The following is an 18,369-nucleotide window of genomic DNA, read 5'->3' on the forward strand; positions in this document are numbered from 1 at the left end:
TTACATACTAATTTCTCAAAGTCATGATAAAGTTGATTTTAGAAAATATTTCCTAATGTACCTTTTTTTAACCCTCAAGCTTGACTTTACTTAGAACCAAAAATTAGTATTAAGTTAATTTTGTAGATATTACCTACTTATTAGCAAAATGATCAACTCTTTGACTTTTACTGTAAAAAGATTATAATGTTGTCAAAAATGTTTGGTTCTTCTTAGTATTTAATTAAGAAATCTTAATATATATATATAGTAAGAAATAATATTGATAAACCAATAACAGGATATATGAGTATCAAGATTAGGTTACAAAAACGATAATCTAGAAATAGATTGTTCTATCTTTGGGGATGATTGAGCAATAATCACATAAAACTTTAAAGTAGCAAAAATTCAGATTGATACATTAAAAGAAATTGCACAAAAATTTGATTAAAAATTTCCAAGAAAAAACAGAATGTATGACAGATATTAAAAATAAATTGAATTCTCTAGAAACTAACTATAGTAAAATTTAAATAATCAAAAAATTTTAATATCTTGTGTAAATAATACAGTATAAATACCCGGGAAAATTTAACTCAGAAATGAAAACAAATAAAATGGAACTAGCCTGTTAGCTTAATAAAAAATATATATAGCAAAAAAATCCCTTCTTTTAGCATAAAATTTAAAACGATTACACAATCATTAAACCTGAATGCTTATATCCTGCAAGAAACGATGTTGATAATCAAAGAATCAAGACTATAAAAATTAATTAAAAAAAGAAAGGAAGATTTTAGGACCTAAACGTAAAAATAATCTAAATATCTTAAGATCAAATTAAGAAATTTAAAAAAAATAACAAACTCTATAAGAAAAAGAAAATTAATTTTATTTGGACATTTAAAAAGAATAGATGACAACAGATTAAAAAAATAAGAATTTTTAATTATCATTCTAAACTAAAAACTAAAAATAACTGGTTTCAAAAAATTGTAAAAATCTAAAGGAATGAAATATTAAAGGGAAGATATTTTAGACTGAAATCCTTTAATCACAAAAAAAATATAGGGTAATTCTAAAATATTATTTTAATTATTCTTTTATGTTTTTTGTTTAAGTTAAGTATATAAAAGATGTTTTTTTTTTACATTCAGAACTAAACTTTCTTGAATTTTGTCTGATTTTTAAAATCAGTAATAAAATTTTTTTATTAATTAGTGGTATTTTTTACGAGTTATCAAGAAAAGTTGCGGTGTTAAATATTTTTTTATTGTTATGAATTTACAACAAAACTGCAGAAATATAATGTATTCCTTGTTATTTGATGTTGAAGATCCATATTTTCTATTTTACTTTAATATTTGTTGAGACTTAAACTAGATTTTAACTTCAGGATTTTAGTAATAAGGCTTCTTCATTTTAATCAAAAGACTAATCCCTCTCTAGTTGATGTATACATTACTCATCCCATCCGATTCCATTCTTGTTATTAAGATGTTCCACCCTAATTATTCTGTAATTACTGTACTGCACTAGCCTATTTCAAGAAGGGTTGAGAAAAGTAAATATAAAGTCCCTTATTTTCTGTTTATTTCAAAAGTCCTCGAACAATACAGTTGCTTTTATTAGTATGTTTAAGTAAATACTTTTGACAAAATGATTATTTTTTTTTTTATTTATATATATTTTTTAAATTTATTATTGTTTTATTTTTTTGTACTTTTTAATAAACTGAACAAAATTTAAGATGCAATAGAAATTATTTATTACAGTAGTTATAAGCTTTATAATTTGACTACATTTTTTTATATCCTTAAAGTATGTTAAATGTGCAATTTACTAAAACACTACCTGAATTAAATAAACTGATTCAGTTCAATTTTTTGTACTCATTTATCCTAGTTTCATATTATCATAATTAAAAGTCTGATCATAGCATCAGCTGGAATCATAATAGAATTATAACAATGATGCTAGATATAGATGAAGTACACCCATGATACTTGAAATAATTTTATGAAAGTTAAATTATTAATTTTTAATGTATTTTTTTGTTTTGATTTTTTATTCTGAATGAAGTTTTATCATCAAAATCTCATGATTAATCTAAAATATTGTGAACAATAAAATCTACAAATGAAAATTTAGAAGTACATAATTTTGTTTTTAAGTATCAGAAATACTATTTTAAGTGAGAAAAAGTTGGAAATCTTCTTCACTGAAGCCCAGTATGGCAATCTTCCTATAAAACTGTCCAGGTTTCTTACTAAGGGATTGCACATAAAGTCAAACTAATTACTTAGTCGTTACAAGTTTTCAAAAATGAATGTCATTTCAACATGAAACAGAATAATTTTACATGAATGAATATCCTCAATTAAAATTTTTTTAACATTATGATATTAATTAACCATATAAATGATCTTTTTGCGTGAAAATATGGAATGAAAATTTTTTGTAGCATATGATTTTCATGTCTAACCAAGATTTGAACCTGGGACCTTCCAGATGAAAAGATGAGGTGCTATCTACTACTCCACCATGGTGGTCGATGAAGTGGAGGAATGTTATAATATAAAAATATTATGCCGTTACTTGAAATTTTACTTTCCCACAATAGTGATATATACTTCTATTGCAGCTATAGCTGTAACATCAAGTATATAGATCTGTCAAAAAAATTTGGTATTTTTTTAAGTTCTGTAGTCAGGCCATTCGACGACAACAACTCTTCTCGGGGCTACCATAAGATTAGTAATTATATCGAGCTGTTTCGAAGCCAACAACCACAAAAACGGCCCTTTTCAGGGCTACCAATAAGGTTAGTAAGGGCCACGTGCCATCGAAGCCATTCGGCCACAGTGCGTACGTTGACTTGTACTTAGTCTTATAACTCTGGACCCCGTTGACTAATTTTCTTCAAACTTGTAGACAGGTACTACTAAACTCTATAAACCACTATAAATATTTTTTGCCTTTCTCACTCCAATGGTCTCTAGTAACAAAAAATAAATTTTTTTTTAAACTTTTTTTTTATTTATCCATTGGATTTAAAAGTGTAAAAATTTTAATTTTTTGATAGCCGTTACTCTTCAAAATTTCTTTGAAAAAAAAAATTGGCCTAAACGTTTTACCTACTTCTAGAACTGTTTATTTAGAATTGTAGCTTTTATCTTTGTACTTTTTAAACAACTTTAAAAAGTTATTTTTTAAATTTATTGTCACCATTTATTGATTTCTTAAAAATTACTTTTACCTGAATGCTTCCCCTTGAGTACGGAACCCACCATAATGAAAGAATTTTTTTTTTCATTTTAGTTTCTTTCACCCTAAAAATGAATTGTATAACTTTACTGGCATAGCTAGAAAAGTTATGCGATTCATTGATGGTTATTTTTATATTCAAATATGTGAATTGGTAGTGTTAGAAAAAGTTGCCTTTACCTTACTATCTTAACAAAGATTATGTTTTGGCTTTACATAAGTGTCTGTCTGTATTTATATTGTAATATTTATCAATTGTCTATATCATAAGTTTATCTAGTGTATTTAATTTCTATCTGTATATCCATTTCCTTTCATTTTTAATGATAGAACATTATTCTCTGAAAAAAAAAATAGAATACATTCTGTTTAACAAAATACTGAATATTAATGTTTATTTCAATGGGGGAGCTAATAATACATCAGTGTTTATGTTTTGATTTTAAAACTTCATATATAAAACATTTTGTCATTTAATATTTCTTTAATCTGTCATTCTTCATCTTAAATTTCATTAATTTTTTCTTTGTCACAAGTAGTGTTTCTTTTTTAAATAAAATATATAGAAAATAGTGTACTAAATCATAAAATTAGTAGTTCAAATTAAATGTTATTTATTTTCTCTTTGCTAATACTGTTTGTATACATGTTAACTTTATTTACTTGCAATACCTTTTTTTATTTTATGTATTTCATAGATCCATAACTACAGGCTGTTAACCCTTAAATGTTGCCATACTTTTTATTTTAATCAGGATGAGTAATGAATTTTGTAAAACCTAGAAAATATAAAGTGTGACCTGGATTTGAATACTAAAACTCTTTAAGAAAAAGGTAGAAATGTTACCACTTCATTATAGAGATTGCCATTTTTTAGTAGTAAATGAAATTTTGTGTGATAAGTAAACAAAGATTTTATCTCAAATAGTTAATTTTTATAATGTAGATTTTTTTAAAAATGACCATTTATTTAATAAAATTATCTTTTATAGATAATAAATTCTTTATACAGTATTAAAATACATGTATACAGTATTTATTTTTTATATGTGTTGCCGAATAGCTTCGATGGCTCATGGTAATTTAAAACCTTGTGGTAACCCTGAAATTGGCTGTTTGAAGTTTTTGGAGTGATGGCTCTGAAAAGGACCATTTGTGCACTTTGTGAGGTGGGTCCGGAAGCAGGTCTCTGGTTATGTCGTCTTGGCTGTAGTCAGGGAGTTGTAGTTTGTCCATTGGAAGCAGACCGAGCTTCCCCTCAGTGGCAGTTGGCTTCTCACTACAGCACGGCAGTGGTGGCCCCCAGATCCCTGCAGGGTCGGGTTGGCGTTGGTTGTCTTTGGCAGTATCGGCTCAAGGAGAACTGCCTCGGCACCACCTGAGCCCACTGGCCAGATGATTGAAGCCTGGCAAGCTGGGGTGGGAAGGTAGCATCAGCATTCAGTGGCTCCCTCAACGGGCCGGTCAGTCCTGCTACTTCGACAGGGATACTGGCATCAGTTGGAAAGTCCCACGTTGAGATGGCTTGGTAACTTTTTCTTTCTTCTGCTTCTTCTACAGGCAGAGATTGACAACAAATTAAAAATTTGCTCTTTTATTGGAGCCTGCAAGTGGTGGGGCCGCAGTCCCACTGTGGTGGGAGAGCTGCATGGTCAGTTACTAGGTGGAAGTGATGCTTGTACAGGCAGGTATGTATACTCTACTCCCATTGACATCTGAGCTGCTAGTGTTGTGTTTGCCGGTATGAAGCTCGGCATGTATGTGGCAACAATACATAACAGTTTTTTCCCCATAAAAACGTTTTTGGAAGAAAACACGAGACATAAGTAATACGTAAATTTAGCATATTTGTTCTCAATAACAACAACTATACCAGATTTATAAAGTCAAGTTAAGAATGATTTCCCCCATTGTCTTCTTCACTGACCCAAATGTACTGTTTATATAGATATACTAAAATCATCAGATTGCAATTAAAATCATTAGAGTAGCAACTTTGCTCTGTTCACTACACCGACCCCCTGAACCAGAATTATTACTTACAGAGAAAAGTATTCTTAACTATTTACCTTTGAACCTCAGGTGCTTTACATGCATCAGAACACTGTAGATTACTGTACCCTAGAGAATAAGCGTAAATAGGATTTGTTCTGATTTCTGATAGTGTAGTTATCAAAGCTACATTGTTTTTAATTACTTTGAATTTAATATTTTTTTAATGTTTATTTTCTTGATTTTTTTTATTGTTATTTTTATTAACCGTATTAATTTTTTTTAGTGAAACCATTTTTTAGTAAAGAACCAAATGATGTGACAGTTTTAGCAGACCATAGTGTTGAATTTGAGTGTAGAGTAGGTGGTGATCCTGCTCCTAAAATTCTTTGGCGAAGAGATGATGGAAAAATGCCAATTGGTAGAGCTCATATTCTTGATGATAAATCATTGAAAATTGAACATGTTACTCCTGAAGATGAAGGCCTTTATATATGTGATGCTGAAAATGTTGTGGGAAGTGTTTCTGCCAGAGCATCTCTCACAGTACACTGTATGTATAATTGTTTATTGTGGATATTTTATTTTAATTATGGTGTACGTATTAATAAGCAAATACATAGATTGATATTATATAATGTTATTGTTATTAGTATGTATGTTAATATACTATTATATAATGATTTAGTTTTTACTAAAAGAATATTTCCTTTGAATAATTTTATATTGAAATGATAGATGTATTATTGATGATTAAGGAAATTATTTATTTTTCTAATTTTGTGCTTGACACAAGAAAAAAACTATAATAACGAAAATTGTCAATTCTTATAAAAACTGTATTTTTATACATTTTAGCAATTGAACTAATTGCACCTAAAATCATATTCACTGAACAACTGATGAAGTGTGATAACAATTTAAATTACTAATCTTTGAATTAGTTGCATTCAAATTAATGTAACTTTTCTTTAAAGGCTTTTGACAGCTAATTATTAGTTCATTCCTAAGTTAAGTGTCCAGGTTTTCTAAACTTTTTAAGATGTGTTTCAACAGTGCTACTGGATACTTCACTGAGGAAGGTGTCAATAATTTGCTCTTAAAGGCGTTTAGCTAGAAAATTACAATAATTTGAAAACAAATCATTTTAATATTAAGTTGTTATAAAAAAATATATTCTTTATAAATTGTCTTACATGTATCTTGTTTTATATATATATAATAAAAACTATAATAATACTAATAAAACATTAATAATGCTTTTTTTCATCTCTATTCTAATTATATACATTATTTAAAAATAGCTTCAAAACAGTATTTAGTTTATTACAGTAGTAATGAAAACTTGAATAGATGCAATATCTCATTTGAAATTAATATTAAACGAGAAATTTAACTGCTTTTACTTAAATGACGATAAATTTGTTTGCTGTTGTATAATGTTAAAGCACTGGCTGTGAAAGACACAGTAAGAAAAATATTAAATATTTTTCCATTGAAGGTCCCAAAAGTTTTGTTACAAGTACCAAAATAAAAACTCAAATTCATTTTTTTTTAAATCCAGCAAACCAATAGATTTATTTTAAAATTATAGAATTGCATTGCATATTTATGTTTCTATAAAATGACACTAGACTTAAACAAAGAAGAACTTCTTATTGTAATCATAATTTATTTTTTATCTTTGAAAGATGATTTTTAAATAAATCTTAGGCATATAGTTGTCATTATATCATCTGTGACTCTGAATTATATGATTTTTGTTCATAAATGTACTGTCAACTTGCATATTTCATGATTTATCATATTAAATAATTGAGATTGAAATGTAAAAAATATGCATTTTTGGATTACTAAGCATAAATTACATAAAATTGAAGTATAAAAATTGGTTCATAGAAACTAGAATCCAAATAATGGTTTGTAAAGAAGAAAAAAGCTTCCTTTTTTGGAAGCAGTACAAATTACCTTGAGCATGTAATAGAAGATATTGGTAATCTTTTTACCAATTTTTGAAGTTTACTCATTACTTTAGTCGAATCCAGTTTAATTTATAAAATTATATTTAATTATAATTATATTTTTTTATAATGATAACTAAGTTATATTTTTTTTTATATTGAGTCATTCCTGTGTAACTCAGGAACAAATCAATCAATATATTTATATATAATTACATATATAAATTAAACTTATATTAGTGTTAAACAGAGTGATTGTTTGTGAAAATAAAATAAAAAAAATAAAAAATTATATCAAGTGAATTTTTATAGACTAATTTTAAGATATTTAGCAGATTTCCAAAAACTTTGAAATCTGTGCTGCATTCAGATGATTATATATGTATGTATAAGATTTTTTCATCTGCTCTACCAGACACAAATCTTAACTGATTTTGACAAAACTTATGGTATGGGGATGTAAACCTATTGGCAACAGAACCCTATAGATTTTCAAACAAATGGTTCACAGGAACTGGAGTTAGAGCCAAAAAACAAAGCTTTTTGGGTATATTTTCAGCTTTTATTCATTTATTATTATGCACTATTAAAATCATGAACTTAAACAAATGCTTTCATGGAAACTACAGCTCCATTTAAGTATATATAAAATATTAAGCCAACTATTTTAAAATGAATTGTTTAATAATCATTATTTTTAGTATTATAACAACACAAACAAAAAATGCAAAATAATTAGCTTAATATAAAAAAAGAATAGGAAAAGATAGTTTAGAAAGAGCTTTGTAAAATGTACTTTCAATAAAACTGTTGTGCTGTGATGTAGCATAAATGATTTAAATTTAAATAGAGCTGTAATTTTCATGAAAATATTTTAAGTGGATGATTTAATTAAGTGGTGTCAGATAATGGAGAAGATCCTTTTTTCAAACTTAAATTGAGCGTAACTCAGGAACGACTCAACCAACTTCAGATACACTACTACAGCATATCTAAATTTTATTGGAATTGATCAAATAGTTTTAGAGATTTTTTAGCTACAAAATTTTATACTTAACCCTATACATATGTATATATAAGGAAACCCCAGTATTAAATAAATGGAATTTTTGTACTCCTCATACATCAAAATATAAGGAAAATTAATTTTCATCCCCTACTCCCACTATGCAACCAAACGTAATACCATATTTTTCTTTAAAAACTAGGTAAAAAAAAAAAATTACATAAAAAAAAGCTAGTTTTTTAGTAATCCCATATGATCTGTTATGAAGGAAAGAGGTTAGTGTCCAAAAAATCAGTTTTGAAGCTATAATCGTTTTGTACACATGGTTCTAACCTAACATGAAATACAAAAAAAAAAAAAAAAAAATACTGAAAGCTAATCAAAACACTAAAAGCAATATAATTTTCAAAAATCATTATATCTGCAGATTCTTAACTTTCTTAACTAAAACTGGAAAACCACTCTTTTGCCATTACTGCATCAGGTTTGTTTTGTTTTTTTAGTTGGATGGAATACTATCAGTTAGTTTTTATTGTTATATATTTTTTTTTATTTTAGCTCCTCCAGTGTTTGTAAAACGACCTCAAGATCAAAAAGTTGGTTTGAATGGTATTGCTACATTTGACTGTGTAGCAGAAGGAAACCCCCCACCAAGTGTATTTTGGAGTAAGGAAGGAAGTCAAGTGTTGATGTTCCCAGGTAATTCATATGGACATCTCCATGTTACATCTGAAGGATCACTTCAAATTCAGGGTGTACAACGTGAAGATGCTGGTTTTCTGGTTTGTTCAGCTCTTAGTGTTGCTGGTTCTTCGACTGTTAGAGCATTCCTTCAGGTATATATTTTAATGTTTATTGTTGGTTATTATTCAGTTTTCATCTGAATTAGAATTATATAATATAGGTAGTATAGTTTAGTAACTGTTGTAAATCATTAGCATACAGTTTAAAAGAATGGAAAATAGCATTGTACCTGTTAAATGATTGATGATAAAGAAATAGTGAACCAACTGGCTGACAAGTTAGAAATCAGGTTAACATGCTTGTTTACTGACTTTCAGTTCAATTCTCATCAAGGTTCTAGTGTACGCTCTTTGATTCAGCGTATTAATAGAAATGTGTAGCTTCTTATTGCTTATAATTAAATTAATTATTTAATAAATAAAATAACAATCATTTTTTAACTGAACATAATCATCTCAATACAGCCCCATTACTCATGTTGTTGTTTACTAATGGTTGGGTTTTTAATTATTAATTTACATGTTTTAATGACTCTGTCTTTTTCCTTGGTAGAAATGGTGAGCCAACAACAATAGGTTATTGCTGATAGATTTCCTCACTAAATTTTTTTTAGTTCTGTAAAATATTATAATGAAAAAATTGTTAAACCACCGAATTTTCTTTTCAGCTATAGAACGCTTGAATGAATCTAATTGAAAGTTTTTTTTTTAATTTATTGCTGTTACTTTCCTCCAGCTATAATATCAAAAGGAAAATATTGTTACATCTCAAAAAAAATTATTTTTATATTTTTCTAATCTTGATGTCCTTTTGAGTTTAAAAATACAAAAAAAATCTTGATTACAATATTCTGTAAATTTCTAGAAATTTTGTGTACATGAAAAAATTCTAAGGAAAGTGTGAGAATGAGAAGGGAAAATACAGGATGTATTTTCTTATACCTTAAATTTACTTAAGACTATAAAGATAATTTTAAAATTTATTGCAAGGAAGGATTCAAGCTTTTGCTTTTTACAAATGTTTGGAAAGTTTAATAAAATTATTTTTTATTTCTAATTTTTTACATTTATTTCTAAAATTTCTTTTTAAGCTTCACTGGTATTATCTTCACCTTTCATCTAGAATTTCTGGATTTAAATCCCAGTCAGGCGTGGATTTATTTCTCTCATCTTCATCAAAATAAAAGCTGAAGCAGGTGTAATTGGCCAGCTAGCCTGACATTGTTAAGAATAAATAAATAAATAGATGATTTTTTATTATTTCAGGTAACATCAGTGGATGATGTACCACCTCCAATCGTTGAAATAGGGCCTGCTAACCAAACATTACCTTTACAGTCAGTTGCATCATTACCATGTCAAGCAAGAGGACGGCCTCCACCTCGTATAAAGTGGTATAAGAATGGAAGTATTTTGGATCCGTCATTATCACCAAGGATCACTGTTTTGTCATCTGGAACTCTTCATATTGATGGTAATATAGTCTTTGATATAAACCAAAAGCCCTGTAGTTCTAAACTGTTTTGCTCTTTTTAAATAGAGCTTAAGAATTCAATCATTAGTTATCTCTTAGAGCTATTATAAAAAATATTGTCCTGACTCCTTAAGATAGAAATAGCTAACAAAAGGGAAGAGAAACTAAAAATCTATTTTATATTACTGTGGAATTTTTTCTTAGTAAATCAAAATAAACTTATTAATAATTAGATATAAATTTTCACATACATATATGACTGAAATTTTATTACTAGGTGTTGGTGTTTACATTCTTAAACTGACATAGAAAGAAGCTAGAATCAAAAACTAATGAACACATTGAAAAAATGTAATCTTATGTACATTATTTAGTAATATTTTTACAGATTAACACAAAACTTTTTAAAATTATCAGTTATATCTTTTCTATCAAATTTTACTGGCTATTTCAGCTCACCTAAAAACTGAATTACAATTTTCGATAACAAATATTTATAGAAATGATAACAGATATTTATTGGAATGCCTAGGCATTTTTATGTATGTATTAGCTTTTTATGTATGCATTATAAAAAGGATACTAAAAAAAATGTCTAAATAAAAAGTCTATTCACACGCAATATATAAATGTGATAACATACATATGATATTAATATACTTTTAATTAAAAAACACTTTTAATTAAAAAATATTTATTATTTTCCTTAATCTGGCACAAAGTGATCTATTGTATAGATTTATTAATTCTATGTTCCTTAATAGTGTTAAAAATAACTACAAAAGGACTTGGCTATTACTAATTATTATTATTTTATTTTATTTTTAATGTAGATGATTGAAAATGGTTGACTTTAAGGGTCATTGAGTATTGAAATCTTTTTAAATATTGTAAACTCAGAAAAAAAATTTATAATTTTAAGTAGTACTGTTAAAGCTATAGCAACAGCAAACATTTTAGAAGTAAAAATTATTACTCTGCTGTAATATTTTACAACTACCTTTCTATTTTAGTAAAAATGATCTTTTGTAAATTAAACATTTAAATGATTGGCTTGGTCTCTTGTTTCATTTTGTTGCACATACGTTTTAGTCATAAAAATTATTATATAAATGAATATTTTTATCTCGCTTAGTTTATTAGTTTAATTATTTCTTTTGTTTTTTATTATTAACAATGTGTATAAAGGAAGTATCAAAAATATCACGTTATTTTATTATGATTACAGTACCAAAATCAGAAAAAATGTATTTGTTCTTTTATTAAACTTGCAAGAGATATATTAATTTGTTTCAACTGTTCGTTGAATTTGTTTGTCTTTCCTTGATGAAATATTAAGCTTTAGCACAACCCCCCTTTCTTTTATAACCCACTCCTTTTGTTTCTCTGCCTTATCTCAGTCAGGGAGTTGGTATAGGGAGGTAATTTGCTTAATACCTTCCTTTCCCTCTTTCCATCTCAGCCGACCTCCCTCTTCGGTGAGGCTTTCTTCTTTCTCTCCCTTAAGAAAGGGATGACATTCATTTAGGTGAAAACTTCCACTTCCGCTTCCTTATTTCCCTCGGAATGTTTGGCTTCTTATTCTCCTTGCATTATTCTTCTTACATATACTATTCGAGTTATTTAAATTATAAAACTGGGTGAGTTTCTTAATACTTAACAAAGTTTAATTATCGTGTATGAAATAATAAACACATATTATACTTCGTATTTGAACTGAAATTTCAGTTACAAAGAGAAAATATTATGCATACTGTAGATAACAGAATTTATTATGGAAGTGATTTATTAATAAAATTATAACTTGTTAACTTTCTGTTTAATATTTATTAATGAATTTCATTAAGAAAGAATTATGGATTAATTTATACTAAATTGAACAAATATATATAATTTTTCATAGTAAATTTATCTGTTTCATTGCATTAATTGATTTTTGATTGTATTATATGATTTATTGTCATTCCAATAGTCTTTATTTTCCTACTTGACCATAGCTATCTGGTGAAGAATTAATTCTATTCTTATACAGTTTCTTTTTTCTGTAAAATTAGTTTAAAAGCTGATCTATTGCACACCAAGACCTAGACTTAATTCTATGCAAATACTTTACTTTTGATTGGATTTGATATCTCTATTACCATTGTGTTTGTTATTGGAGTTTAGTTAATGACACTACCTAAAGACCAGGTTTACAAGAATCTCATAGATTGCACTTCAAAGAAGTGAAAAAACAAAAAAAAACAAATGTAACAATATGGTTTTGAATTCTAGACTGTAGATAACAGTGTTCTTTGGTGATTGGGTTTCAATTAACTACACATCTCAGGAGCGATTGGCCTGAATCTATTAAAGACTACACATTTACCGGTACAATTACATGCCAGACTGTGTACAGATACCTTGACATCTCTGCGGAGTACTGTTGACATCATGTCACTGTGCTGTTACTCTGTAATCTCGTATACACAAATTAATAATAAAAAAACAATAACGGTATTTATCATATTTTAAAATCTACTGAGTTCTTAGAAAACTAGTGTTATTATTATTTATCTATTTTTTAACCTTTCAAATTCATCTCCATACAGATGTGGTGGCTTCTTAATTTAATTGTGCATACCTGAGATTTTCTTTGTAACATTTTTTTATAATTTACAGACATACTTTATGGTATGAGGATTTTAATGTATATTTTTCTCATAAAGTTTTAAATAAGAAATATGTCAAAAGAATTATATGTAATAAAGTACAAACATATTTACACTTGCCTTTAGTACTTAAACTTAATATTTTTCTTATATATATGTAAATAGTTGGGTAAATCAAATATAAACCGTAATTTTTGTTTTATAATTTATTTAAAGATAATAAAAATACATACAATAATATTTTTCTACAAAATTTCTTGTTTTGGAAGCACATTTTTCCCAGCGTATAGGTAGATTTTTTATCCCACTATCGTAAAATGAAGATGGGCGTCAACCAATTGCGCACAAACGCTTCACAGCTGCATCGTCTCAAATTTTTGTCCTCCAAGTGCTTCTTTTAGTGACCCAAACAAATGATAATCACAGGGCCATAAGTCCAGACTGCATGGAGGGTGCTCTAGTGTAGTTCAGAATAAGGATGCAATTTTTTCTGTTTGAGCTGCAGTACGGGGCCGAGCGTTGCCGTGAAGCAGAATGACGTCTCGGATTGGAGATTGACATTTTTCTTGCTGATGTGCGAGTTTTGCTTCGTCTAAAAGTTGGCAGTAGTATGCAGAATTCACTGTGCCATATTCATGGAGAAAATCAAAAATCCTTTGAAATGAAAAAATACTGTGGCCTGAACCTTACCAGCCGACAGTCAAAAAATTTAATGGGTGCAGTTTCTCTCTTTTTTGCCACTCCATACTTGCCTGTTTTAACCATGGGATAATGGTACACCCAACTTTTATCGCAGGTCATGTTTGATGCAAAAAAAATTCTTCTTCAGCATGGTAGCGACTGTACAACCGCTGGCATACCTCTGTCCCATAGAGCTTCGGCTTCTAGCCGATAGAAGACTAGGAACCCATCGTGCAGCCACTTTTTTAAATCCAAGATCGCCAATAATGATTGCCTGAGCACTGCCGTAGCTAATTCCAATATCAGAAGCAATTTCTGCAATTGTTAATCGATGGTCATCCTCGATAAGGTGACGAATCATGAGAATGTTTTCAGCAGATGTACCTGTCCTTCGACGATGTTGGTGACCTTCATTTTCAACTGGTTCTCGTCCTTCCGAAAACTTATGCCAGTCATACACTTGAGTCATTTTAAGTGTGTTGTTCCTGAACTGTGCCCGAAGTCTTCTCAAAATTTTGGATGGTTTCACACCCTCAACCGTGAGAAATTTAATAATACGTTGCGCAATGCGCGATAAACCCTCCTGCTCTGACATTCTGATACTGGTCTAGAAAAAATGTAGTGAGCTGGCTTTCTAAGAGTGAGATCTCTTCCATGGATCCCTACGTACAACACTGAGAAGCCACGCTCTCCATTAGCCGTGCGTCAACAACAAAAATTACAGATTATATTTGATTCACTGTCATGTACATAAAAAACGTATTTGCTTCATAATTATTAATGTTTTAGGTCTGGATCTTTATTTTTTATTGTTTAGAGTGGAATTTTTCTCCTTTATCAATGCATGTCAATTGAAGTATAGATATGTTTATAGAATATAAATACGAGGCATATTCATAAATTAGGGGCCATTGACTTATATTTAAATATTAGCGGGTCTGAACACAGTTGCACTCATGTAGGGTCATCTATCGACTATTTACAAACCACCCTCCATATAGCACCAACCTTCCACCTAGCGACTTGTCTTGTATTTGAAAAAGTGGCTTGTGGACAACGGTTAGAAAATGATGAGGAACTCCAGACTGCCGTTATCAACTGGTTCAATTCCCAGGCGGCAAACTTCTATGCAGAGGAGTTAAAGAAAGTGGTGCAGCATTACAAAAGTGTTTAGAACGGAGTGAAGATTATGTGAAAAGTGAAGTAGATATGTAGTAAACTAAAAGTGTAAGTAAAAACCTTTTTCTCATGAAATAATTTTTTTTAACGACCAAACGGCCCTTACTTTATGAATATGCCTCATGCAATATTATTACCATGAATTTCTGTTAAAAGAAAACAACTTATTTTTGACAACTTGAAAACTCAATGCTGTAAATCATTTTTTCTTATGATTAAATAATAATCTTATAAAATAGGTTAAAAATAAAATAACTAATTTTTTATTTTCCTTTAAATATAAAACAATTAGAATAATTAATGATGACATAATTAATTTCATTCTTTTGTGTATGTACATATCTTTTGCATTTATTTTAACTTCTAAACAACTATAGTAGCTAATAGTAATCAATAAATAAGCTGTATTGCTAAATACTTAATCATTTATTAATAAATGTGTGTGTGTGTGTGTGTGTGTGTGTGTGTGTGTGTGTGTGTGTGTGTGTGTGTGTGTGTGTGTGTGTGTGTGTGTGTGTGTGGGTGTGGATGTGTGTGTGGGTATGTGTGTTTTAATCTCAACTTAATTATTACAAGCTACATCCAGAGATGTTAATTTTATAAATTCTGGTGTTTACCTTCTCAACAGTCTCTCTGCCCTTTATGCAACCACCAAATTAATATTAAATCTGAATTTCTTTTTTATATATATCTTAACCGAATATGGTTGTCTTATAATATACAGCCCACCAAACTAGTTTGGTTGTACAAGATTTTCATCTAATGTAATGAATGATTCCATAATAGTGTATTAGTATTGTTTAATAAGATTTTTTTTAAATATTAGTAAAAAGATTAAACTAGTCAATTTTTTCTTTAAAATTTAAATTATCACTGACCATTATTGTCAAAAAAATAGCAAACATCTTTAAATTTCAAATCTTTTTTAAGTTGGCTCCAAATTAAAAATAAACAACTTTCTGATTATTAATTTGTTATACAGATTTCAAAAATTTTAAACATTTTATAACAATTGAATGATATAATTTTTACGTTTTATCGCGGTTTCTTGAAGTTGGTTTTGTAATATTCTGTAAGTTTATTTCAACTTTAAAACCCTTAAAAGTGTATATTCAAATGTAAAAAACAGATGTTTAAAATATTTACTTTAATTTAAAATATGGTTAGAACTATTAAAAAAAGTCATTGCCTACACAAAAAAATAGTCAGAGAACTTTCATTTTGATAAAAATAAGAAAAAAATTCAGATAAATAATATTAAATTGCACTAATAAACACATTTTTTGATATATGAAAGTTTTATTGAGTTCACAGTGTGACTTTTTATGCTGAATTCAAAAATGTAATTAAAGAGTTTTTCATCACTTACAGTTTTGTGTGGCAACATTTTTTAAATATTGGTTTTGCAGAATTTTACATTTTTTTACTTTTACATTTTACATTTTTTTAGGGAAAAATTATGTACGTAACAGAATATTTTAAATGATTTATAACAGAGGGTGACGTATAGATGTAACATTATGAAGGCAGCAGCTCTATATGCATGGTTCATTTAATGTAGATTCTGATATGTCAGCACAGAGCAATCTTCTGAGTCTTACAAATAACACAATTGTTGTATACATTTATAGTTTAAACATTAGCTGTGAATGCATGTACTGTGATTTCATTGTGGTTTTTGATTTACAGTTACTGTGCCAAATATGTGTTAATGAATAAATATGACAAGGAAGTACATAATCCAGGTAACTTCTGTGATGTGTGTGTGTATTTGACATTTAATGAGCGATGAAGTTTGACTCTATTAAAAAATGTTATGAACTATATTCTGGCTGCAAAGTTTGGGGTAAAGATAAGAACTGAGCCCCTTCATCTGCTGTTCAACCTATGTCAAACATGTGACAGAATGGGCTAGGAGTAATCAGCACATGAGTTTTGCCAAAACGTTTCCTAGTGTTAGTGATGCTAAAAACAATAAAGAAATTTATGTGGGGTCCCCAAATAAGAACTTTGATTAAAGATGGACAATGCAAAGAATTTGTTGAGACAAATTGAAAGCCATATGGAGGTCATTTATAAGTGTTGAGGAAAACGTTTTAGGAAATCATAAATCCCTCCAACTATCATGACATTGTGCGTAAATTATTTGAGTGATATAAATATGTGGGTGTAATATGGACCTAAAAATTCATTTCTTGAATTCACACCTGGATTTTTTTCTGGAAAATCAGCCAATGATGAGCATGAGAAATGCTGCTACCATCAGATCTAAGTCATGGAAAACAAGTACCAATAACAGTGGAAGACAAAGAATGCTCCCAGATTATTGTTGAATGCTAAAAATTGATGCTCTAGATGCCAAACACAATGGAAAACATATTTTAGATAAATTTAACAGTGGCCTTAATCCATGTAAATTCATACATTTCTTTTAAACTTTACCTATGTATAACAAGAAAAGGTGGGTGATGAAGAAAATTTATTTACATATTTGAATTCAGTGTGAAAATTCCTATGAGTATTAGGATCATATATTTGTTTCTTTGTCAAAAAAAAAGTTTAATTTTTTTCCTGAGTATAATTATTACTGAGCAAATGACCTAAGCCTGTATGGAGTACAAGATTGATTTTTTATCTTACATTTTTAACTTAATTTTCTAGAAACTTTGTGAGAAAACCCTTTGATTATCAGACTGTTATCATTATAACTGTTATGATATCATTATCATCACAAGTAATAGTCCAACACTCAGAGCAATGATGATAAAAGTTTAATGTTTTCAAACCATCTTTATAGATCATGTATTTTTTTAAATTATAAATATTACTTTAAATTTAATAGTTATAATAATTACATACTACTATAAAGTTGTATGTAAATCTACAAATGTGCTCATTTTAAAAGCAGAAAAGAAAAAACAGTGAATAAAATAATATTCAATTACTTTTGCAGGATGCATTTTGATAAAATATTAATCAATAGGAACTTTTTTCAGATTTGCAAATGGAAGATTCTGGATTATATACATGTACAGCATCATCAGAAAGTGGTGAGACCTCATGGTCAGCATCTCTTAGCGTAGAAAAAGCTCCTGGATCACATTTACATCGTAGTCCTGATCCATCTACATTTCCTAGTCCACCAGGTACACCTCGTATTATTAATACAACTCAGTCTACTGTTACTGTTTCCTGGACTAATGGAAATAATAAGGCGCCTCTTATTGGCTACACAGTTGAATACTTTAGTTCTGATCTTCAGACTGGTTGGGTTGTTGCTGCTCATCGTGTTAACACAGAAACTATAACAGTGAGTGAATGAATTAATAATTTACTAAATACTGTAATTTTTTTTTCAGTAGGAATTATATTTCAATATTTCTTGAATTTTTCTTATTATTTGCATTTTTCATCAATCTTCTATTTTTTCTGA

The 18,369-nt window shown here is 28.5% G+C and overlaps 1 protein-coding gene across 1 annotated transcript in view; it reads left to right on the forward strand.

Moving 5' to 3' along the window:
- The window catches only part of LOC142326860 (roundabout homolog 2-like), a 1,022,566-nt gene that overhangs the window by 964,715 nt on the left and 39,482 nt on the right, over window positions 1-18,369 (forward strand). The window contains exons 5-8 of the mRNA XM_075369594.1: window positions 5,528-5,794; window positions 8,767-9,044; window positions 10,218-10,425; window positions 17,933-18,246. Coding sequence (XP_075225709.1) covers window positions 5,528-5,794; window positions 8,767-9,044; window positions 10,218-10,425; window positions 17,933-18,246 — 1,067 coding nt within the window. The remainder of the gene's footprint in view (window positions 1-5,527; window positions 5,795-8,766; window positions 9,045-10,217; window positions 10,426-17,932; window positions 18,247-18,369) is intronic.

This window comes from Lycorma delicatula, chromosome 6 (assembly GCF_047948215.1).
Source record: "Lycorma delicatula isolate Av1 chromosome 6, ASM4794821v1, whole genome shotgun sequence".
Taxonomy (NCBI): Eukaryota; Metazoa; Arthropoda; class Insecta; order Hemiptera; family Fulgoridae; genus Lycorma; species Lycorma delicatula.